General features: G+C 46.3%; 1 protein-coding gene across 1 annotated transcript; it reads left to right on the top strand.

Moving 5' to 3' along the window:
* The first annotated feature begins 711 nt into the window (after positions 1-711).
* DUSP10 (dual specificity phosphatase 10) lies at positions 712-24,540 on the top strand. The gene is made up of 4 exons (XM_032184890.1): positions 712-763; positions 2,036-2,875; positions 21,128-21,505; positions 24,220-24,540. The coding sequence occupies exons 2-4, from the start codon at positions 2,080-2,082 to the stop codon at positions 24,483-24,485; spliced, it is 1,440 nt and encodes a 479-aa protein (XP_032040781.1). The 5' UTR covers positions 712-763; positions 2,036-2,079; the 3' UTR covers positions 24,486-24,540.
* Positions 24,541-25,515: the final 975 nt, after the last annotated feature.

The following is a 25,515-nucleotide window of genomic DNA, read 5'->3' as shown; positions in this document are numbered from 1 at the left end:
GCTGTAGCGAGGTGGGGGTTGGTCTGTTCTCCCATGTGCCTGGTGACAGGACGAGGGGGAACGGGCTAAAGTTGCGCCAGGGGAGGCTTAGGTTGGATGTTAGGAAGAACTTCTTTATGAGAGTGTTTTGAGGCATTGGGATGGGCTGCCCAGGGAAGTGGTGGAGTCACCATCCCTGGAGGTCTTTAAAAGACGTGTAGATGTAGAGCTGAGTGATACAGTTCAGTGGAGGACTGGTCCGTGTTAGGTCAGAGGTTGGACTGGGTGATCTTGGAGGTCTCGTCCTGGCTGGAAGGACCCCCGCACACCACGTGTGGGGCATCAAACAGCCTGTGGAGAGCTCCTGGGCTCAGCAGAGAGGACATCGTTTGGGGGAAGAGCGAGCCCAGCCTCCCCTATGTGAGGTGGGGCTGGGGGTGCCTGAGGCCGCCCCTGAGGGGAGCCCGTTCCCGCCCCCCGGGCTGAGGGCACGGATCCCCCGCCAGCCCCACGGCGGGCCGCGCTGAGGGGAGAGGGAGGGGCAGCGGCGCCCTCCCGATTGGCTGGCGGTGACATCACCGCCCCGGCCCCGCCCCCGGCCCCGCCGCTGGCCGCGGGCCCCGCCCCCGCGGCGCCGTACTTGTACGCGGTAGCAAAAGAGAAAGTAAGCAGGAGGATGCGGCCGGCGCGCGGCCGGCGGCGCGGGGCAGCGAGCGCCAGGCACAGCGGCGGCCGCGCGGGGCCCCTCGGCGCGGGACGCACCGGAGCGCGCCGCCACGCGCCGGTACGGGCACGGGGCAGGGCGCGGGAGCGGGCGCGGGGCTGCGCGGGGCAGGGCAGGGCAGCGCAGGGCAGCGCAGCGCAGCGCAGCGCTGCGCTGCCCAGCCGCGGGGTAAAAGTTCGCTTCTCCGCTTCTTTTTCCCTTTTTTTATTTTTTATTTTTTTATTATTTTTCCTTCCTTTTTTTTTTTTTTTTTTTTTTAGGGAGCTCATCTCTTTGCCTTACCTTTTATTCTTTCTTTTTAAACTGCATCAGGAGAAGGCGCTCGCTGCTTTCCTTTTATTATCATCATTATCATCATTATCATAATTATCATCATTATTATCATTACTATTACCATTATTATTATTGTTTTTTTTTGGGGGGGAGAAGCCGCGCCGCAGCTGCCCGCGCTCTGTCCCGCAGCTCGGGAGCGAGCCCCCCGGCGTGCTGCTGGAGGGGAGCGGGGGTCCTGGCGGAGCTGTGCTGGGGCCGGGTGGCTTCCCCAGCCCTTCAGCCCCTTCAGGTTGCACTGGGCTTGTTGCTCTTCTCCAGTTTCTCATGGAATTGGGGAGGTTTCGGGGCTTACGTGCTGTGCTGTGCGGCAGGGGCTGCGAGCCCGGGGCACTGGGGTCCCCTCTGGAAGCCTGGGCCTGGGGCTGCTGTAGCCCCTCCAGGCAGGTGGGAGAGCCAGGCATGAACCCACATTCTGTAAAGGTCCCCAGAACCCCCTTTCCCCTCCCTTTTTTTTTTTATTTTCTCTGAACTTTGCATTTGAGTTTGTCCCTGATCATTTACTGAAAAGTTAATCTTATTTCTGCTTGCTGGAAGAGTCGCGTATTGCCACTGAGACGTTTGGCTCCTGTATGCTGCTCCCAGCAGCAGAGTCGGTCCCAGAGTTGTTTCCTTTGCTTACTGCAAGGAAACGAGAGTGTGCCTCTTCATCGGGTGCATGCCTGGGGTTTCAGAATAGCTCAGCACCATCTGTATGGATACAAATGCCTCCCCCCCCCCCCCGGGTGTAGCAGCACAGTCCACGGGAGCTGCATGCACTTGGCATTCCACTCGCACGCATGCAAGGAGCTGGAGTACTTGCTGTGGGACTGGAAGGGCTCTTCAACAGCTACTGCAGGCTGGTAGCTGTTGGAAGGGACTGTTAACCTGTGGGTAACAGGTATTGATGGAGTGGTTTGTAGTATCAGGAGGCTTATGTGATTTCATGATCTGTTTTCATCACCTTTTTCTTCTCCCCATTCCCCCTCCTTTTTTTTTTTTTTTTTTTTTTTTCTTTTGCAGGGTGATCTTGAGTTCTTCCTAATTCGCTAGTCCTCAGCCTCCTCATGCCTCCGTCTCCTTTAGACGACAGGGTAGTGGTGGCACTTTCGAGGCCAGTGAGACCTCAGGATCTCAACCTTTGTTTAGACTCTAGCTATCTTGAACCTGCCTCCTCTGCCAGCGAGAGCCACTCCAGTCTGCTCAGCGCAGCTGTCGTGTCCCTAAAGACTGCTAATCTCACGTATATGCCCTCATCCAACGGCTCTGCACGCTCCCTGAGTTGTGGATGCAGCAGTGCCAGTTGCTGCACTGTGGCAACGTACGACAAGGACACTCAGGCCCAAACTCAAGCGAGCACCAGCAGCGCCGGAGCCCCCACAGCCTGCCCCGCCAACCAAATGGTCAACAGCAATGAGAACGCCGGCAACTTGAGCCCCCTGGGTGGAGTGGGGAGCCCGGTCTCGGGCACCACCAAGCAGCTAGCTAGCATCAAAATCATTTACCCCAACGATCTGGCGAAGAAGATGACCAAATGCAGCAAGAGCCACCAACAGAACCAAGGGCCTGTCATCATTGACTGCAGGCCGTTCATGGAGTATAACAAAAGCCACATTCAAGGGGCTGTCCACATTAACTGTGCTGACAAGATCAGCCGGAGAAGGCTCCAGCAGGGCAAGATCACCGTCTTGGACTTGATCTCCTGCCGGGAAGGCAAGGACTCTTTCAAGAGGATCTTTTCCAAAGAAATCATAGTTTATGATGAGAATACCAATGAGCCAAGCAGAGTAATGCCTTCCCAGCCACTCCATATAGTGCTGGAGTCACTCAAGCGAGAAGGCAAGGAACCCCTAGTCCTAAAAGGTAACCCCCCTCTTTGACCCACATGCTGTGCATGTATTTGGCTGTACTCTTTGCTGGGGGTTGAACACTCACTGTGGCTGTTTATCTCTAGGAAGCGCTGTGTGCCTCGAGTGGCACACGAGTGGCAAAGCAAATGTCTTCCATGGCCAGATCATGGAGCTGGAAGCGCAGCAGTGGGGAGATGCTCCCCTTTCTCTGACTGTTGTCCTTGAGCAGTGGAGGGGGTGGGAGCTGGGAGAAGAAGGAAACATGCTTCCTGGTGTCTGTCTGTGTAGACAAAGAATTTCCCCAACTGTTTTCTCTAAATATTTATAGCCTGAGGGGCAGAAGTCCAGGAGGGCATACTTCTCTCTTAGTCACCAGATTGACCTTTACTTAGCAGACTTATTTTAGTCTATATAAAATTGAACTCCTAGGTGCTAGGGATGGGCAATGGGGAGAGCAAAAGAAGGGAAAAATAAAGACAAAGGAGGCTGCTTAGTCTAGGGCATTGCATCATGGACCAGTTGACAAAACTTGAGGAGCAGTCAAGCCTTGTTTTGGTGGTATAAGGTCAGAATAACAGACAGAGGGAGATACTCCTCTAAAAAGGGGTCTGAAAGGGTAGTTAGTGTTCATGTGTATGTATGGATGCACACTTTCATATGTATTTTTTTTCCTACTTGAAAGGCTTGTGTTTTAATGAGTTCTTTGGCCTATCCATTAATGTTCAAAGGGGGGGAATGTGTCCCACCAATTAAGGCAGCATCCAAGGACACTTTTCCTTTCTTCCCTTTATTCTGTAGCTCCTATCTCCTATTTATAATGATGCTGTCCTCTAGATTAAAGCTCTTTACCCCCTGGGTATTTATGCCATTTGGAGGCATAGTTGATAGAGATTGGCTATGGTACTGAGAAACTGTGGGAGTTGTTGAATACCTCATACTGTATGTATTTAATTCACTTCAAAGTAGTAACTTTTACAGGAAAAACTACCTTGCATGGTGTGGCAGAAGTATGGATTGGGCTAATGGTTTAGCTCATTTTCTCTGTTTAGTTTCATACGCTTCTAGGAGCTAAGAGTTCAGTGAGGTACTCGTCTTCGGCTAGATCTTGTGGAAACTTAAAATTGCACTGAACTTTCTTCTAACTCACAGCAAGTGTTGGGTCATGCTGGGTTGACTAACACTTGCTGCAGGTTCACAGTATGCTTTTGAGTGTCTCGGGTCAGACGGTGCCCTTTATCTGTGTGACAGAGAGAAGAGGTGCTTCGCAGAGGTCTCGTCCCTGAGGTCTCCTCTCTCTGATGGTACTCATTCTGTTGCAGCCAGGCATATGGCTTGTGTTGTGTAGTCTGGAAGTCTTCCTGCCCTTAGAAGGCAGGCATCTTCAGCACCCCACTTCTCTATGTTTCTCTGAAAACACTGCAGCTCCTGCCACCACAAACTGGCAGTTCTTCTGCCCCTGACATAGGAGGCGCCTACTGAAATGGGGCCATGGAGCTGATGGGCCCTGTGGGCAGGTCGTGGGCAGCCCCTGCTCCCACCTTCCCAGGCTGACCACTGCTTTCTGGGTGCTACGATGGGTTTAACTGGTTGCTCATGGGATTACTTGGGCCATTTTTGGTCTTCAGCTACTGAGAAATGTAAGCATCTATTTCAAAGACCTGCTTAGGAGAAATCCCCTCCTTGAGCTGTTTCTGCCAGCAGACCTGGAACTGTGTTGGGAGACAAAGGAAGCCAAATCCCTTGCTTTCTGGGTGTAGTAATTGGCAGGGCTAGAGCAGACCTCACCTGGGGAAGTGCAGAAGGGAGAAGATACAAAAACAAGAGTGCTCCTGCTGTCACCTTACCTCCCTCCCTGTCTTTGAAGTGTGGCTCAAAGTGTGCTCAGCTCATGGTAAAGCAGCATTTAGAAGGGATCAGAAACTGAAAGAGAGCCTAAGGAGTGGTACTGGAAGCATTCATTATTCAGTTTCACTGATCTGTTCAGTTTTTACTTTTCCCTCATGCTTTAGTAACCCAGGAGCTGACACCCGGTGGGCCTGCACGCCTGTGGGTGCAGACACCAAAAAGAGGCCGGGGGTAGCTCTTTGCCTGTCTCTTTCTATTTTATTTTTTTTTTCCCTTCAAGTGGTTTTTCTCTCTTGCTGCAGTCCAGTCCTAATTTATTGCGGCCCATCTGATCCCGTGTTGTGTTTGCAAACACCGGTTGCTAGCCGCGCCGGCCAACTCCGCGTCCCGCTGACCCGGTGCCACATTCTCCATCTTTGGTGCGGCCTGGCGGCCCGCAGCCGCCCCGCTCGTGGCGCGGTGTCACGTTGTGGGGGGAACCCGATCGGCAGCACGGGGTTGGGTTTCAGCCCGGGCTTACTGCTCGCCGGGTAGCGGCGTGGCCCCGGGTGTATTTAGGGTTAGGTGCCCCAGTCTTTTTCAGTCGCAGATAAACTCCTGCACCGTTTCCAAAGGCCAGACTGGTCTATAGATAAATGTATGTATAGGGTGCCTTATTAGGCTCCGGTTAAAAAGAGGTGGTCTGATTTATTTTTAATGTAGCAGACCAATATAAACTGACTGACAGGAGAGCACTGGGGCTTTACGGGGTTTTTAAGAGCTCTGTGCCTCCTTTTGTGTCTCTCTGCTACTTCCTTTAATAGGGAGTGTTTCTTGTCACAAATGAAGATTGGTATCATTTTCAATTCAGCTCTTCAGAAGCAAAGACTTAATCACTTCTTTGTACAGAAGCTATATCAGTCACTTAAATAGTGGTGTAACTCTTTTTTTTTCTTATTTTCCCTCAGAAAGATACCATGTTCTTAACACTGTTGTTACATGGGCATTAGCAGCTGAAGCCATCGGGGCTGAAGCTACTATTCATATCTTATATAAAATATAAAGCAGTCGTGTTTTTCCCCTGCGTGCTCACAGTCATTCATGCTAGACTGGTTTTGCACTTCTACTGAAACCTAAAGGCCTTTCTCTTTGTGTATGCATCTTTTTTGCCTAGTATTGGGAAGGAGAGGAGGTAAAAACAGTGATGTGAGCCTGGCCCCCATTCTGCTTGATGCTGATGGCAAAACTGTTGCTGAATTTGGGGAGGAAGACCTCAGCAGCCCAGGTTATCCTGGATGGCCTTGTGCCTGCCTGCCTTCCCACAAACTCAACACCTTGTGATGAGACCATTACAGGAGAACACCGAAGTATTTCTGCCTTACTGGAAGAATTTGCCTTCCTTGGGTGTGTTAGCTCATAGTGAAAATGGCCTGCAGTTTTGGGCTTTTCGCGTGCTTTATTTTGCTCCTGGGACATAAAAATAGGAAGTAGGAAATGCATTTGCATTCAAATGGGAAGTATGATTTTACACAGAATGAAATGTTTAAGTTTGGAGTTGAGCATCTCTTTTCAAGTTAAATTAAATCTACAAATGAACTGAAAATGAAAAATTGAAGCATCTGTGCCAAAACGTTTCAACAGCTTTCAACAAGAGAAGTTGCTTTTGTCTCCCTAGTCAGTGTCTAGCGCTGTTGGTTTCATCTTACCCTTCCTCCTCTGCCTTTTCGAGCCCCAGCTGCAGGAGCCCTGTGAACTCATTGAAGTCTTGTACTCAGTACTCAAGCTCCTGTGTTTGACCACAGGGAAAGACAGAATCCAGAAACAAAGATGTAAGGTGTAAATTTGCTAATAATCCATTTTTTCCACCTTTGTGCTTTAAAGTGATAGCTGGAGCATTTCAAGGGGCGATGATAACAATTAGTTGCTTCTCTGTTCTTGTTCCTGGTTTGAGGAGCTTACTTGTGCTCTGGTTTTCAGTCTTGTCATTGCTCATCTAACAGGGAAATAAATTAAGTGACTGGGTCTCAATAGCAAGGCGTGTAAAACCTGCCAGTAAAATCCCTTCAGGCTTGCTGCCACAGTCTAAGAATAGCTTCAGATCTCTCACCAATGCTGAAGTCACCTATCAGTGAAGTTGAAACAACTACAAAGGGGTCAAGAAACCTATAAAAGGAATAAACATGTACCTGTTTTATACTCTCCCATGTCATTGCAAAATACTACGATCATTGCCTTTGGAATACCTGCTGTCATAATCTGTTGCAAATACATGATTTATTATTATTAATTATGTAATTCAACAGTGCCTGTGTTACTTTAAGCCCTAATTGAATTACTCTGCACAAGTATATTTGAGAGTAGAACTTGACACAACGGTCAAAAAATGCAGCTGTCCAATTAAATATGTGCCTGGCACTTATTTCCACTGGAGATCTCCACTGAATAATTATTAGGTCATGGTTGAAATCGGGAAATGTGTATTTTTAAGTGTTAAGTAATACATGTGAAACATCCAGTGTGTTTAAAATGTGTTCCCTCTGTGCTGTGGAGGAAATTTGGCCTCATCAGTCACTGCGGGGGGATGGTACGTGGATGACACTTCTCCTGGCTCTGTAAGGGATTTTACCTTCAGTTTTCAGAGGCTGATTGCTGGACCTGAAATACACTCCTCCTCTCCCCTGCCCCTCCACCTTAAGGTAATTAAGTTATCAGCCACAACACTTAAATGAGTGGGGTGTATGCATGTACACCTTTTGCTTATAGATAAAATGGGGTAATAGTGGTTTTTTTTTTTGGTTTGTTTTGTTATGTGTTTGTTTGTGTTTTTTTTTGGGTTTTTTTGAGAACAAAATCTTTTCTTTACCTGAAGTGGAAGGCTTCTTCAGAAGATTGCACCACTAAATTTTCCAGTTCAACAGTAATAGAAAGTGTAGCATTTCTTCCCAGATGACGGCATCTTAAAGTTTGAAGTGCTGGATTGCTTGGTACCTGCCATGTTTTGGGAGGCAAAAGGAGCAAAGTCCATGCTTTGGAAAGAGACGAGCGTGAAGACTTCTCTTTTTAGGTGTCCAGTTTCTCATATACTTGGAAACCAAACTAAGAATCAAGAAGGAAACTGTTATATTAGCCAAATACCTGTAATGCTAGTAAAGAGAAGTTTGGCTCCAGCTCTGTTTCAACTGAGGAGACATCCTCTGTGATGCTCTTAGTTTATATAAGTTGGGTTATAATTAGCTGAAAGCCTTAAGTGCTGTCCTTCCCCTGTTATGGGTGAGATGCTCTACCAGTAAGATCTTTGTGCCTTTATAGAAGTGCTTACCGATGTTTTATGGCCTTTCATTCTTAAAGTGACCACAGCCTTTCTGAGAGGCACGGGCTGGAATAATAACTGAATTTGAGGTTTGAGCAGTGTCTGTTTTTTAAATAACACAGATACTTTTCTTTTTTAGAATATGCATATGCTTTTATTTCTTTTAAAGCAGTGGCCACTCATGTATTTTATTTTTTCTTTAAAACTATGCTTAGGAGCACAAAAGTTTCTTTGCCTTTTCAATACCTTTTGAAGTGGGGGATCAGCCACTTGTCTTCAGGCTATGACTCTTTACTTGGTGAAAAGCCATGTTACAATTTTTTTATTTACAGAAGGAATTCTTAAGTGAAGAAATACCATGAATGGGAGCAGTGTGCGCACGGTCTTAACACTTGAATCTTATACATTTATCAACCAACCAACCAACCAAGAAAGGAAATATCCACCATGAGCTTGCAGGGTGATAGAAGTCTTCCTGCTTAATGAAACAGATCATTGTTAATCTGTTTAAAGGATGACCTAATGCTTTGTTTGTCCCTTTGTGCAAAATATAAGATTATGCGTGGTGCCTTGGCCTTTCTGGGTTGTCTCTGGTAGGCTTGGAGGAACACTGGCTGCAGAAAACACAAGGTTGACCTGAATATCACTGTGGTTGTTTGCCTGGAGCTTTGTTTCTAGGTACTCACCTGAAACTGTCTTCAATGTTTTATTTTTAAAACATTTATGTACTGTAGTAAGTACAGAAAGTTAAACTTTTTGTGAAGTAAACCTGAGGTGCTTGATCAGTCAGGGCTGAAAGAAGCGCAGATATCTTATGGCTTGTTCCTCCCCTGAAATTTTGAGCCGGTAGAGAATCCTATTCAGAAGAAGGTGAGTAAACGTGCCCTCTTGAGTACTGCATTTTCTTGCTTCAGCTTCATCTGGCAGGTCTTTCAAGTGGTTGCCTCTTGCCTGTGAGCTGTGGCCTTGATCCAGTAAATTTCTTGACAGAGTTTATAATGGTAGAGCTCTTCGTGCACCAGTGCCTCTGGGATTTGGCTGGGGTGGAAAACTAGCCACAGTCGTGGCTGTGCCTGTCAGTGTAGCAGTACTATGTGGAGGCAGAATGGGAGCTACTATGAAAAGCACACATGTAGGGGCACTGAGCCTAATTTCAAAATGTTTCATTGGGGTTATTTCTGCAGCTTCAACATCCCAAGGCAATCATGGTCTCTGCTGTGTGGCCGATTGATACTCTTATGCCCCATGAGCTTCAGCAATGAATCTGTGGGGATTTTTAATGCCTTGTGACTGTTCAGTACAGGAAACTCTTTGCTTTGGCCGGTATCTGTGATAAAGGCAAACTCATGCCCTGGAAGCATCTCAGCCCTCTGGAGATGGTTTTTGTGCATCAGCTCTGAAAGCTGTTGGTACCCAAGGAGTGAAAGTCCCTCAGGCAGGTGGTTGCACACCTGGCTCTGGACCTGTACAGCAGCATTTTAAGGGTTGAATGGGAGAGGAAGATGGGAGTAGTTCCTTCCCTGTGTGGTGCAGGAAAGGGGTAATCTGGCTGGAGGGATAACTGTGCCTAGATAGCAGAGCAGCTTCAGGGCCGGGGAGCTCTGACTAAGCGCACACAATAGGCTTGCTGTGAGGCCTTGGACAAGTCACTTCAGTGTCTTTTTTCTTTCCTTTTTTTTTTTTTTTTTTTTCCCTCTTTGCACCATTTGTAACACTGATCTCATCTCTGACTGTGATCTGTGCTAAGTGTCATTGACCCAGGTTCAGCCATGGATCTTCCTGGCCCATGAAGTGGGAGAGGGGCTTACAGACACCCTCATCCCTTAACGCTGCATCTCTGCTGAAGTAATATGCTGTAGGCTCTGACTTGTCTGTGGGTGGCTTTTGTTCATCTGAAAACTCAAGTTTCATTTTTCTCTCTCTGCTTTGTGAGCAGGCTATGTCCTTTCTCAAAAAAGCTCTCCTGTGAGTGGCTCGGATCCCAGAGGAGCACAGGCCTGTGCTCTCCTGGTATGGTGGTGCCTCTAAGAGCACATCACAGCTCCTGTTGTAGTCGGTGCAGTGAGACCTGAACCAGCCAGTCTGCAAGGACCAGCCCTGTAGGTGCAGGTGCCACCCAGTCCTACATGTCCCAGAGGAATAAGCCTCCCCTTGCTGCTGCCCGGAGCACTGCTGGGCCTATGTCCCCGCAGCATCCTTGGCCGGGCTCCAGGAGGCTCAAGTGTGTGCACGGGGCTGTCCCAGCTGGGGGCCTGGGGCTGGAGCGCCCTGGGGGACTGTAAATCTGTCAGCACCTGCTGCTGGGGGGGCACAGAGGCACTTCTGGAGCTGGGAGGGCCTTCTGGCCGGGATAAAGGCTTCAAAGGAAGAAATTGGGTGAGGGACAGAGGGGAATAAATAAAATAAGATTAGGGGAAGGTGTTGGTTCCAACTTTTTCTGCTACAATCTAGCTTTAAAAAATATCTGTAACATGCCCGAGTTTAATTCACACTCCATTCACCATAACAGAGAAGAAACATTTCAAGTTAAATGTAGAAGAAAGAACAACAAATGCTACTCCTCATCTACAAATGAATTTCTCTCTCTCTCTCTCTCTCTCTATATATATATATATATATATATATATATATATATTTATTTTACAATGGCTTTAAGGAATTTGGAAAATAAAGGATAACTTGCAAATTTCTGTCACGTTAGTTCAATTGTTTGTCACTAGTTTACGTCACTGAAGTGTGATATTAAGCCTTAAGTGAGGAAGTGACCAATAATATTTTAAAGCAAAAGCTATTGTTAAGGCAGGTGACCTGTGTTGTGTCAATGATGGACTCTAATTTGTCTTGGCTGTTTTCTTTGCTAAGATAATAGGAGTCCTGTCTGTTCACTTGATTGAAATTAAGTTATTCTTAATTTACACAATAGAACTTGCTGGCATATTGTAGGTATAAATAAAAACACTTAATATGATTGTTTAGCTTGAGATTAATCTTCATAGGTATTTTCCTGTTAGCCCTGTAAGGTAGTATTACATCTCTATCAAAGAAAAACACAGTGCCTGTGCTTTCTGGGAAGTTTTCTTTATTTGTCTGTGAAGACAAGGAGACTCAGTTTGGTTTTGATCTAGATGAAGAGATTTCCTTGTTTGATTGCTGCTGAGTTTTGGATTCTGTAACTCTTCTTCCTTTGATCCTGGAGTGTAGGTTCTAGTTATGCTTCCTCAGCCATGAGGGTTGTCAGCCACCATGTGACCCAGTGCTGTGACCCAATTTGAGTCTCCTAAAGACCAGGAAGGTGTGAGTTGCTTAGTGTTCAGCAACTGGCTTGATGTCATGAGGTGGGAAAGGCATGCGAGATGTACAGCTCAGTGGTCCTGAGCCTACATCAACAAACAGTCCTGTAGCATGCCGGGATTCAATTTCTGGTTGGGCTGGCCATGCTGTCTATGTGACGGCATGGGAGCTGGCCGGCACTTTGCTCGTTCTGGTAGTTTGATGCTTTTATTTTAGGACAGTATGGCACTAGAATATCTCAAGGCAGTGCCCTTTACTTCTGGATTTTCTTCATGTGCTTCAAAATAGTTTGTAGGAAAGTGTCAAATGAGAGCCAGATATTATTATTTCTAGTCAAAAGAACAGAAACTCTTCATTTTTAAGAGGATTTAAATCCAGCAGGAATGAATGGCGTTCACAAACATTGGTGTGTTACAGCAGCGCTCTGTTTTTCTTTCACATTAATGCAATGTACTGCTGGTGTTTCTGATGCAGAGGAACAGTGGTTTGGACTGGAAAAGAGCCTGTGTTCATTCTCGGGAGAAACAAATCAGCCTGCTTGGAGTGAAGCTGTCCTGAAGAGAAGAGGTTGCCCTTAAAAGGGTAAAGTGAACAAATAGATGGCTGACCCATGGAAATGTCAGTGTTCTCTAATATGTACTAATTAAATATAACTGTCCCCTCCTACACATGCAGATGTCTGAAACAGTGCCTGGTCTCTTCTCTCTCTTCAGATGTGCTGAGCCGGGGCCCTCTGAGCTGCCTCGGTCCTTGCACACCCCAGAGCATGGGCACAGCCGCTGCTGGCTGGCTGTGGGTCAAGCAGTGAGGGTGGGCAGGTTGCTTTAGGGATGCATATGCTGATAGGCAATCATGGGAGGCAATTTAATGTGAAAATATAATATTTATTTAATATTATGTTGAAATTTAAAATAAGCTTAATAATAATACAGATTGAGCACTGATATTTTGGGAAGGTCTGTTCTGTTCTGCCTGTCTGTGAAAACAGACTTATAGCTCTTTGTCAATATAAAACAATTTGTGGTATCTTTATGACATTAAAATAGTTTCTGTTCCCTCCCCCCTCACTTCCCTTTCATACATAGCTTTAGCATTTCTTGATGACCTTTTTGTTAATATGATTTCCAGTGGGAGCATTTCACAGTAGAAGTATGTATTCCTTCAGGGTTTATGCTGACATTTCCAGTGATTATTTAATTGGACCTCATGTTAGCTTAAATCCCCATGGGAGAGCATACTTTTGCTATGAGAAGTTGTAACGTGTCTAATTTTGAGTTTCTGCTATAAACGCTTGCCCTCCAGGGAGGGTAAGTCCAATCCTCATCTGTCACTGCAAAATTGTCACAGTAGTGTGTTTGGGTTGGGGGACTGACTTTCTTGTTCCAAGCTGTGCTCTTTTATTTATATATATATATATACATATACACATATATATACATATATATGTGTGTATATATACACACACACACACACACACACACATATATATATATATATATATATATGTATATGTATATATATATATACACATGTTCTTTATACTGAAATCAAGAATGTCTTTTCCTCTTTCATCTTCCTGACTGCTTTCTGAGAATAACTTTGAAGGATGCTGTCACGTGGTGTGTTTTTCTTCCCTCCTCTCTTTTCTTCTCCTCTCTTTCTCTCTCCTCTGAATGCTTTTGTTTCTCCCACATGGACAGACTATATATCCCAGCATATAGAGGATTCTAGTTACAAAGCTGGAACCACCGTCCTGAATTCAGATGTGGTCCAGAAGTGTTTACAGTGACTTCTGGAGGGGCTGGCAAGTTGTCCAGAAGATACCATTAATACTTTTGGAAGAGCTGTTGAGTGAGTTGGGGAAGGGAGGTATGTAACTTGCATAAGTGGCCTGTGTCCCAGGTTTAGAGTTTGAGGCAAAACCAAGTTTGACAAAAACAACAATAAAAAAAAAAAAAACAACACACAACTTTCAAGCAAAAATACTAACAAACATTCCACAGCAGCAGGTTAAAAAGAAAATTAATAAAAATTGCTTGTTTCTAATTACAGCTAATGGATGATCTAGTGCTCCTCTGAAGAGGAAAAGCAAAGGGGTAGAAGCTAGTGGTGGGAAGAAGCAACTCATGTTCAGGTGTGGGAGACATTATGGGAGAAAATGCATTTGAACGAGGGTGGAAGCATGACAGGAGGAAATAAGAGGAGCTGAGCAGAGGCAGGGTCCCTTTGCAAAGGAAACTGCCTTCAGTGACCTCTCTCCTGCCCCACTGGGCTGTGTCCTTCAGGGCAGCAGCCCGCTCTGTTCCTGGTGTTGAAGTACTAGATAACAGTAGATAAGATTAGGGGCTGCAAGAGGCCAGTAGGAGAGGATGTGCTGTAGCAAGGGGCGTGAGATGTAGTGAGTTGAAATTAGAAATAACATGCAAATGCATGCACGTATGCCTCAAAGCTGGGGGTGGAACTTATCGGTTTATATCTGGTGTTGCACGCTTGACTTTTAAAGGGACCTCAAAGCAATTGTGTCAAGGATGTGCTTGTAACTCCTGTAGGCCAGAGCTTGTCTACAAACCAGCCTCCCATGGTAGTTCACAAATGGAAAAAAACTGACCTTGCAACTTCTCTGGAATGCATGGGTTTGCTTTTTTGGGAGTTTTTTTTTTCCCCTTTTTGAAGTGCTGTTGGCAGCTTGATTAGAGGGAGACTAGATTAGATTGAGTGTATCAAGGTGGAAGCTGTTCTTTGTGAACTATGTTTACTTTTACTTTTTTGTTTGTTTGTCCAAAGCTTTATCTTTTGTGGCAAGGCTGATGCCAAATGCTGTGTGGGTGACAGGGAAAGAAACCCTGCAACGGGTTGTTTGAACCTCCTGTGGACAGGCAAGAAACACGCTTGTAGGACTGGCAAGTGAGACGTGTCTCACGTTAGCAGCTGCAGAGTAGAAAAAAACCTGTAGTTATTCGTGCCTTTGCATTCCCCTGCCCCCCAATTCTCTAAAATCAATGTAGATTCTTGAAGCCAATGAAGATACTTAAATTGTGAAAAGGTGGTGAATGAGGTTTCTGCTCCAAAGGGCTGAACGTGGCTGCAGTTATTGATTGATTTATTTATTTTCTTCTATTCTTCAACAGCAGAAATAGTAATGTGTAAAACAGCCTTGGCATCACTGTGTTCTCCTTGTACCACTGAAGGATGCATATCCCCCTGCATTGTGGGCTCAACCTCAGTTTAATCTCCATCCAATGTTTTTATAAAAAAAAAAAAAAAAAAGGCAACAAAATTTCCTTGAAGTCAAAGGAGCTACTTCTAATGTCATCTAGACGAATGTGGTTCGATAGGTCCCCACCCTGTTTGAGAGAGAGAGGAGTTGTCCTTCTCATCTCTGCTTCCTGCTATGTGGGCCAAATACAATATTTTCAGCCGTGGTGCAACTCCTGAGCTTTCTACAGCAGTAAGGGTGAACCCTGAGCAATGCTCACCAACAGCTGCAGTGAGGAGGACGTCTGTCTCAGACAGGAGAAACACTCCTGCAGTGACATGCTTGAGTTAGCGCCGTTGCTCTGAAAGATTTGGGAAACGCAGTTCTCTGTAACCTACTGTGGAGCTCTGCTGGGAAAATGGCTGTCTAGTGGTGCGTGAGGAGTCTGGATCTCCATCCTTTCAGTACCCATGTTGTGGTGATGGCTAGATCTTCCACTACAACATTGTTTTTGCTCTTGTGCTCTCTAGGCATGCTGCCAGTGCCTACAGGCCCTAGTATTGCTTTTGGTACCGCGTAGGCCTACCCCTGCTTGAGGCAAAAAGTGGAGAGGGGTTGAGAGAGTAACAGAAGAAATGTGGAGAGCTAGGGATTTTACCTGTGTCAGACAACACAGAAATAGCAGAAGGAAGACGTACGCTCGGTGCACCCCTCGTCAGGTTACAGCTCAGATACAAGGCCCTTTGAGCATGGCCATCAACCTCCTAGGCATGGCGTTGGCTGGTGGTAAGGAGCCGTGATCTGGGTGGCTGTCCACATCCTGAGAGTGGGTTTGGCCACTGCTGGCAGAACCCTTCTTCAGCCTGTAAAGCTGTTCTTTTGCCCTGGGGGGGAGGGAGGCAAGTAGCTGTGATGGATTCGCTGCTAAAAGCATAGCCGAGCGTGGAGAGAAGATGCATAACAGCATGACCCAGATTAGTTCATACTAATCAGCGGGTGCCAGGTACATCCTGCCCATGGTACAGGAGCAGCAGGGTGCAGGGGTGGCCCCAGGTCTGCACCTTCCTGCCTGGCTGGGCAGCACCCTGCCTGCAGCACACCTCTATTTTTACATGCTGGAGCCACGTTTGTTTAACCTTGAGGCGTCCTGCGCTTTGAGTCGACTTGACACAAAGTCATCTGTTCATTAATAACACAGAAGCAGTTTAATTGTTGTCTTAGTGGAAAAATACATGAGACTGTCATCAGCTGTTGCTTCTGGCAGTGCTTTTCTGCAGTAATGTAAATAAATGAGGTCACAGGTTTAAAGGAACAGGCTGTACTTGCACAAATTCGAAGTGTGATCTTAAACGGATACGCACCAGTTCCCTGAGTATCTCCTATCTTGGTGTTAGCTTGTGCCCTACACGCTAACTGCTTAAAGCTGTAACCTTTTAATGTTAAACACAATCGCGGTTGAGCTGTAGGGGCTCGATGTAGTGTGTAGGTACTCGCAGAAAACCTGCTGAGTGGATGTGCTAAAACTTGGGATTCGTTCCTCAGCTATTGAAGCTCTCAGTCACTCACTACAAGCTACGTATCACCATATTCTCCAGTGGCCCTACCTGTGAGAGCCTGGCACTTTGGGAGGGGTGGAGGTTGCAGCCCAAATATATCTTTGTCACAACCCTGTGAGACTTCTGCTTTTGTTGCATGTGTGCTTTAGTTTGGTGGGTGGTATTTTTTTATTTTTTTTTGAGTTGGCTTTGTGGTATTGTAATTGAGGACGTGTGGATCCAAAAATCCATCTGAATAGCTTTCAAAGCTGTACAAAAGGCCTGTTTGTCTATGGGGATCACATGTTCTATCTAAATGTGGATCCCACATCTGCAGTCTGTCATGTATAAAAACACGTTCCTGTTTGTAGTTGTAACAGGAACACCCAGTACCTGCTGCTCTCAAAACAAAGCCCAGCCGTGCACATGAGGTGATGTAAAGGTAAGTGCAGGTGTTACCCTGTGGTCAGGTTACTTCATGGTACTTGCCTCTGCTTCAGCTCTCCCTCCCCTGGGGGGAGAGGGAGCAATGTAACTTACTCTCTTTACTGTGGGGTAAGAGCCTGTTTCCAGGTAGGAAGCATATTGTATATCTATAAGAACATATCATAAGCCCACATCCTAACATATATATGCTCACACCGATGAAGAAGTGTCACGGAAGACATGGGAGGGGGGCAGGTGTTACTGAACTGCTTGAATTTCTTTTAGTTCTGTCTTCCCTTAAAAATCACTCACACAAAATGTGTGCAGATAAGCGTCGTTGGTTTTGCTCTGTGTAAAGATGTCCGTTCCTATTACAAGGTCACGGTCGCTTGTAAAAACTGGTTGCTTTGTTTCTGCCATACGTTTTTGTGCCTGTTTTGCATCAAATGCACCCTTTCCCGATAGCAAATGACAGACACCGTGTTTGGCGTGACTTTTATGCGAGCATCATGCTGCTTGTCTCTCTTTAATTTGCTCAGAGCTGCCCTGGCTCCCGTCCAGCTGCTAACCTGGCTTCAGAGCACTGGTGTGAGCCCCGGGCTCCTGGGTGGCTGTGGAGCTGGGAAATGTGCGTGCAGCTGCTGCCCAGGCGCTGTGCAGTGGGGCGTTTGAGAAGCATCAAGCAAGATGTTTATGGGCAGATGGCTGAAAAAAAAAAAACCAAAAAAAAACCAAACTTGACCAAACAAGTATGAATAGCTGGAGCGTACACAGTGCTGACTTAAAACTTCCTAAAAGTTTTGACGTCTCAGACAATCCCTAGTCTGTTGTCACTTACTAACTGTTCTGGCAAGGCAGGGTGGTGGAATATTTCATGCGGCTTCTGTAGTGATAACTGCAAACCTCTCTGGCTCTTCACAACAGCAGTGAGCAAGAGCACTGGCTTCTGATGCGTTTCACTAGATAGCAGGTCAGCCTGTCTGCTGTGGGCATCCTACTTCTATTATCCTTTTCCCTTTTGATAGAAATACCGTGGGTTTCTAGGTGCACTGGGCATCCTTGTGTGCCTGTCACTTCATTTGGATTTGGGTAGGTTCAGGCTCCCAAAACCTGCCCAGCAGCTGTTTTGGAGAAGAGCATGCATAAAAACACTTGGGATGTTCTCCGCATCTGTTTATGGGCAATATCAAATTGGCTGTGTGGTTCAGGCTTTTTACCTGATTATTACAGCTACGTGGTATGTTTAAAGATAACAAAGACAAGTTACAAGTACAGCACTCTGTAGAAATGGACACTGATAGCTAGTCTAGCTGCTAGCGTTTTTGTTTTGTCAGTGGGTTGCACCTGAACATCCGAATGTCTTGTTGAAAGTGGCTACACAGTTGAGCATAGGCTTCGTGGCTGGAGCTCAGACTGTACTGCTATACATGCTGATGGTCCTTTCCAGTTCATATATTGCCTGTCTGCTGAGGCTCTCTGTGTATGATGAAGGCTTTCAGTATATTGTAACTAACAGCTGAAAAGCTGCTTCTAAAAGCAGCTTGCTTTTGTACTGGTGAGAGGCTCCTACCAGGTTGTACCCCTCACCCGTGTTCCCTGCCACCGCCCTCACTAACATCTCCTTCTTGCCCCAGGTTTGGGAACGCTTGAGCATCTTCACTCACTCTCCCCTACTGCACAAAGACTTTAAATGATGTCTTCTGCATGCTGTGTTTACCATTGTGTCCAAAGTCCATCCTTCTTTGACTCTTTCTGAGTGGTCATAATGAGCTTCTCTTGGGCTTGTTTTGTTTGTTTCTTTATTGGAGGTAGTCTTTCAAACATGGCAAACTAGAGTATTATGCATGCACAAGCTCCATTTAAATTATGCTAGTGCCATGTAAATTGACTAGGAGTGAGGATGGTGCATGCTAAGTGTGCGGGAAGTGGAGTTAAGGAGCAGTGCTGCTGAGGCATCTAGATCTTGTTTTGAGGCCTGAGAGGCTGATTTCAGCACAGACCTAAGCAGAGCTCCTACTGTTGTGTTTAGAGTTAAGCTTTATTCCAACAGCATCTTGCTGCATCCTTTCTGGGCCCCAGTGTTCCTGTCCATTGATTCCTTGCTCATGTCTGAGATGGATCCTATCCCCAGTAACACACTGTTTCAGGGCTGTATGCTCCAAGAGTTGCTTATACATGCTACTCTAAACATTATATATGTATATGCTACTCTAACTTTGTAACTCCATAGCCATGAGGGAGAAAAACAAGGGGGGGTGGATGTGTGCTGACATAAGGTTTCCTCTTCACTAGCAGACACCAAGAAAGAAACGGTGGATGGAGCAGTTGTGTGCTTGGCTACTGCACTTGTTTGGGTGTCTTCTATACGATGTGCTTGGAATCACTTTCCAGCCTTTGGCCTGACACTCCTGCTGGAGCGGTGAGGATTGCCCTGCCCCTCCTGCTCTCTGCTGACTGTGGTGACAGCAGAGGAGTTCTGCAAAACGTGACAGGGAGGAGAAGACGAGGTTTTCATCCACTGGGCCCAAGCTCACACCAGGCACTGAGGAAGAATGGGTAACAGAAGTGGTGGTGTCTTCTGACCGGTGGGGCAGATGGAGGCGACAGAGGAAAGATATAGTGAGCTCTTTCCTCGCTGCCTACAGATTGTCCATCCCTGCTGTATCTGCGAGGTGGCTGGTGAAAGATGATGCCTGCCACACCATAAGTGTGTCTGCACCCAAGTGATGAAGTAATGGGATCTTATCTCCACCTATGGGCGCTTCTTCCCAGAAGGCTGTGGAAGATCAGCACTGACCCTGGGGTGACTGAAGCTGCTTATTCTTTGGAGGTTTCCTTGGGAACCCTAGCATGCCCTGGGTGTCGTTTTAAACAGAAGCATTTAAGTGGAAGGGATTGCTTACCAATGCAAAAGCAAAGTAAGAGTTGGAGAGGGGCTGGGACAACCAGAAGGTGGCTCAGGGTTCAGCGTTTAGCCCGGGCTGTAGCAGTTGGGTTGGGTGAGATGTCGGACATCTTCAGCATGGGGACTATGGACCATGGTCTTGCTTGTTTTCTTGAGCAGCCTGAAAGGATTTTTTCAGACCTTATCGACGCCAAGTGGTATGGTTGGCAGTTGAGCTCAGATTTTTATCCTTGCCCTTTCTTCTGTCCTTATGCCCCTGTTACAACAGCTTTGGATCTTTCAAGGCAGCTCTGTTTGTGCTTCATCCTGTAAACTCATTCAGATAGTGCGTGTGGGCTTTAATTGGTCTTCAGCCTTCCCAAAGACCTGGTCTGGGGCACTTGTACCCATCATGTGCCGTGTGGGGTGCCGAGATGGGGCCTGTGTAGGTTGCACCCTGTGGGCTGGCACTGGGACTTTGGGAGCTGCAGCACTCAACACTTGGGTATTGAAGTTCTTGGCTGTTTCTGATCCAAAGCCAGTGTGACAGCATGGCTTTAAAACCTTTCTTTTGCTAAGTCATCGTGAAAGAGCACCGAAAAGACAAATAACCTTTTTGAAGGAGGGAAAAAAAAAAAAAAGGCGGGATGGTGACATTCAGCGTTTACTTTGGCTGGTGGAGCTCTTTCTAGTAACTCAAGTGTATTTCTCCCCCCTCCTGATTTTTTTTTTTTTTTTTTTTTCCCTTTTTGGCTTTCCTTTGACAAAAGTGCAATTGAGTCTGAACACTTGGCCCGCCTCGGCAGGCTGCGTGACTCCAAAGCGTCCCGGTGGAAGAGGAACCTGCGCCTGTGCGGGCCGGCGGGGGGCACGGCGGCGTTCCTCCCTCTCTGCCCCTGCCTCCCCAGGGTGGCGGAGCCGAGCCGAGCCTCGCCACCTGCTCGCATTACCTCATCGGCTCCCAGGAACCGAAGGCCCGACGCCGAGTGGTGCTCCTGGCATTGTTTGCGCTGGGAGGGCTGATGTCATGCCAGCTGATGTCAGCCCGCGCTTTGTGTAAGCGCTATGGAAACTGGGCAGGTGGGGAGCCCGCAGCTGATGTAACCGCCGGCCGAGGTGTGGAAAGGAGCTCTGCTTTTCTTCCCGGGGCTGGGGAGACACCCGCCTGGAGTGGGGGGAAAAGGGAAAATGCTGCTTGAAAAAAACCAGTGGTGTGACTTGCGGTAGAGCCGGGGGGAAACGTGAGCCAAAAAAGTGACTTCTCCCTTCCCCCTCGGACCCGTTTCCCAATCCATATTAATATCCTAAAAATAGCTCTTGCTGGATATTTTCAGACAACTGGGGCAGAAAAAGGAGAGCTGTTTGCCACATGTTAAGCGAGAGCCCTGGTTGCTGTTACATTACGAGGGGTGGTGATCCTCCTGTCGGGCCAGGCGCTGTTCTCCTGGGGCTGGGGGTGCCCTGCAGGCCTGCCCTCTGGCAAGCAAACTCCCTGCCCATACGAACAGGTCTTGATAAAAGGCCGACTTGCTGCCCTGTTCCAGTGTGCTTGGAGCTGGTTTGCTCGTGGTTTTGATGCTTTCCTTCTTGAGGGGAAAAAAAAGCCTTTGTTTTTCTTTCACCTCCTGCCACAGGCTCGCAGGTGAGGCAGTCCCGGCGCCCTGATGTTGCACAGAGCCATGTTCAGGGCTGACACCAGTCCTGGTGGTCCTTGGGGCATGCTCGAAAGGAAGGTGGGGCCGAAGCGGCGCTTTACCTGTGGTCTCTAACCAAAATATCTGCTTGGCCTCTCTCCCCAGGAGGACTCAGCGGCTTCAGGCAGAACCACGAAAACCTCTGTGATAACTCCCTCCAGCTGCAAGAGTGCCCAGAGGGGGGAGGAGGCAGCGGTGCGTCCGCGGTGCCCCCCACGCTACCTCAGTCCATCCCCACCACACCGGACATCGAGAACGCTGAGCTCACCCCCATCCTGCCCTTCCTCTTCCTCGGAAATGAGCACGATGCTCAGGACTTGGAGAAAATGCAGAGGATGAACATAGGCTATGTGATCAATGTGACCACCCACCTGCCCCTGTACCACTATGAGAAAGGCATGTTCAACTACAAGCGGCTCCCGGCCACTGACAGCAACAAGCAGAATCTCAGGCAGTATTTTGAAGAGGCTTTTGAGTTCATTGGTAATTATCCTCGGCTGAAACGATTCCTGTTTTTACCGTCTTCTCTCCTTACCTGTTAGTAAAGCATAATATTAATTCCAGGTTCTAACTTCCATGAAGGCTGTGCAAGGTCATATTTACTTCTGTTTAGATCGTCAGAAATGCTGAGCACCTTGTGTTTCTGCTGATTCTCATCTCTGGCACATCTGACTAAGTAGCCTAGGGGTACAACTTTATCCATTGATAGTGATGCTGGATCTCCAAATTTAGTACTTCTGAAGCCCTGCTTCCCCCAGCTGAGAATTTTTTTTTGTCATCCCCTCTTCCTGATTCCTTTGCATTTCCTAACCTTCACAGTGGCTTCCATCCAAATTTTTATATTCATTATTTTTAATGACAACAGAGTCTTCCCCAGCTCAGTTTTATGAGAAAACTGACAAACCTTCACACTCCACTTATTTTACCATTAGATTTGTAACTTCGGAGTGTATGTGTGGGTGAGTGGATAGTGGTGACAACTAGTATTAATTAGCTTCAAACCCTGTAGGCTGTGAGAGAGTTCACAGTAGAGATGCAGCTCCATCTGAAACTGGGGAGGTGGCTAGAGTAATGAAGTTACCCACATTGCTCTGAACCTTGCTATGGTCCACACAATGCACCCTTCATCCACATGCAGGGGGCCTGGTCAGTGAGGACATGGGGTAATACTGAAAGCTTTTGAGGACCTTTTCTTGCCCTCCTCTATGTATTTGTGGGCACAGCTTCCACAGTGCATGTACAGAGTTCACAACCTTTTGCAGCACGGTGGATGTCCATTGGTGCTTGTCAAGCCCAAGTACATGTCCTTAGAGGTTTTCTGAAACAGCCTGGATGTGGTGCAGAACCACAGGCATGCAATTTTTCTCCCTCTTGCTGAGGCTGGGCTAATCTTGTTACCAATAGTTCAGGCTTGATAATGAAAGACAAGATGATGAAAACATGCTTCTGTGTTATATCACAGCTTAGGTCCTTAGCTGACCCCATGGACTTTTAAAAGTGGACTCAGAGCTGTCTTCCTCTGTCCCTGCTCTCAAAAATAGCCACTGTTTATGGCTCCTGAGTGAGAGCATAGGTGCACAGCTCCTCTGAAACTTGAGACTGCTTGTGCTGGCTCCGTGGGGTGCTCTGGTGCTCAGCAAGGATCAGGTACTGGTCATAGGGCTGGGTCCTGGGGTGGGGAGTCCAAGCTCAGCATATTCTTCTGAGCCCATCTGCCTCAGTGGTGCTAGGACTCACTGCTCTGAAGCAGGCAGCTCTTGGGTGCTGCTGGGTCTGGTTGTGTTTTGCTTAGCAGGGGGTCGTTGTGCTGATACAGCCTGCAGGTAAGATGTTTCAGTGAAGGTGACTAGGTGAAACACTGCTTATGCTGCAGCCCTGATGATATACAGTGTTAATTCTCAAGTCTTCCCACAAGGAGCTTCCAACAGCAGCCATTTTGATTGACCTCTGCCATGCAGGCAACCAAAAGATCTCTGTTTAAAGTCATTATTTTCCAATGGCTCCTAACCCAACCCCAGCTCTACCAGCAGCACTGTCAGGCCTACTGATCACTATGTTCATAGGAAGGGGAAGAAGGCACCTTTTGGGGAGAAGTGAAGGGCTAGAGCCCTCTCTGAGGACAAGGGAGAGGAAGTATCACTTTTTTTTTTTCCTTAGGGAACAAAAACTGGGTCAGGAAATCCAGTAAAACCTAAAACTTTGAATTCAAGAAGACAGGATGATGCAGTAGGCTAAGGTTTCATAAAGTAACTGCAAAACTCCACTGAAGCCTTCTGGGGGTGAGAGGAAGATTTCTGTATCCAGCATCCCCGTGAACTGCAGGGTTAGAGCTCCTACGCCACACACCATGTTTTTTTTTTTATTGTTTCATGATCTAACCAAGAGCAGAGAAAGTAGCCTTGCTCTGAAAAGGTTTAGAAAGTATTTTAAAACCCATTTTGCTTCCCTTTTTAATAATTATAGCTCAAGGGGCTATCTTTGTTTTTAATAAACAAGTGTTTCTCCATGAGTTTTTTTTTTTCCATAGTAAATTTAGCCAGCTGGGGAAGTAACTAGTCAAAGCTTTCCCTCCCTCAGGGTAAACTTTTAAATTGCATTTGAGAATGTTTGTAAATGTTTAAACAGTAGGTCATTGGCATATATGTATATAAATAAATTTAAAAAAAAGCCAACAAAACAAACACAAGTTTAGTGAAGATTAAAGCTGCAGGAAGTGAAACTGAAATGTGCAGATTGCCCAGATGAAGTTAATTTCAAGAGCCTCAGAGATTAGGACAACAAAGTGCATATATTCTTTGTTATGTACTGAATGTGAAAATACCTACTTCTGGAAAGGCATATTGCTTATCAAGGCAGGGAAGCTGAGATACTGAATAACACAGTGGTGTTGTGAGAGAGGTGGGGATGGAGCTCAGGCTGCCTTTTTGTGGACCTTGACCGCCTGCATAAATATTTGCTGGCAGTTCATCTCTAACAGAGAGATCTGCAAATGTGGAGATCTTCACTGTTAGGCTGGTCTGTGTGCTTCACCTGAAGGAACTGTGAAACCCATAGACTGGAGATGGAAGGGGAGGAGATGCTGCTGTGCCTCTAAACAGATAGAGGGGCTTTAACATCAAGTTACTCCTAATTGCACTGAGCTTTTCTAATTTACGAAATGGCAGAAACTTTATTTTTTCTGTTTTTCTCATTTGCAGAGGAAGCCCATCAATGTGGAAAAGGTCTCCTCATTCACTGCCAGGCTGGTGTGTCCCGATCTGCTACCATAGTTATCGCATACTTGATGAAGCACACACGCATGACCATGACAGATGCCTATAAATTTGTAAAAGGCAAGCGACCAATCATTTCCCCCAACCTTAACTTTATGGGGCAGTTACTGGAGTTTGAGGAAGATCTAAACAACGGCGTCACACCACGAATCCTCACACCAAAGCTGATCGGCGTAGAAACTGTTGTGTGATGGTGAAGTCAACGAAGGGGTTAGCGTATTCTTCACCTAATTTAGGGCAGTGATGGGTGGGTTTTTCTTTTTAGCTTCCGGGGGGGGGGTGGGTTGTGGCAGACTTTTTGTGAATAAAAACCTTTTTTTTGTGAGTAAAGGTTTTTAAAAGAGATCCAAGAACTTGGCCATGTTTGGGATGTGGTTGTGGTTCCTTCCAGGCACTGGCAGAGCAGGGAAGCTTTGGAGCAAAAGGAATACTTCTTAAAATCAAAACGAGAAGAAGAAATATTGGGCTTTTTTGTTTTGTTTTTTCTTCCTCCTGCTCTCCAGCTACTCATAGAGTTTATGGCTAAGTAGTCTGTGCAGGTTCATAGACTGAAGAAACCTAAGTTGAAGATGAAATGCAAATGGCCAAAACAAAGCAGAAAAAACTCCCTGAAACATGAGGGCCTTCATTCTGCAAAGGCTTTGCTAAAGATAACCTAGCAAAATGCTCACTGATGCAAAGGAGATGAGAGCAGCTTAAAAAGTCTGCAAGGCACTTTTCACACTCCTGACTCAAACTAAAGAAAAAAAAAAAGTTTTTTTGGTGTGTTTCATGTTCCAGTTCTATTTTTCTATTTTGGGGTGTAAGGTTTTAACAGTAAGGGACTTTGATCATTCTATGCCATATGCCTTCACTGGCTTCTTGTGCAATAATAATTTGGGGTTTGTTTTGAGTGTTCAATCCAATTAGAGTTGGCTGCTCACTAATAATTAGATAATAATTTTAAGGTCTAATAGTGAAATGGCAGCCGGCTTGGTTCAGAAGGGATAAATGAAAGCAATTATTTTGTTCCTTTATATGATTTTGATCCTGGTTACAGTGCCATAAACCTTGTTACATATGTATATCAGAATGTACAAAAATTGAGAACAAGCAAAGTTTATTTAAAAATATTTTTCGCACAAAATATTGGTGTGTTTCAGTTGTCTATGTAAAAATAATTGATTATAAAAACAAAAAAATCCTTTGGAAAATGCGTGTCCTTTTATTTCTTTAGTGATT

Source organism: Aythya fuligula, chromosome 3 (genome assembly GCF_009819795.1).
Source record: "Aythya fuligula isolate bAytFul2 chromosome 3, bAytFul2.pri, whole genome shotgun sequence".
Classification (NCBI taxonomy): domain Eukaryota; kingdom Metazoa; phylum Chordata; class Aves; order Anseriformes; family Anatidae; genus Aythya; species Aythya fuligula.
The sequence above is the reverse complement of the archived record's forward strand: the minus strand, read 5'-3'. Positions and strand labels throughout refer to the sequence as shown.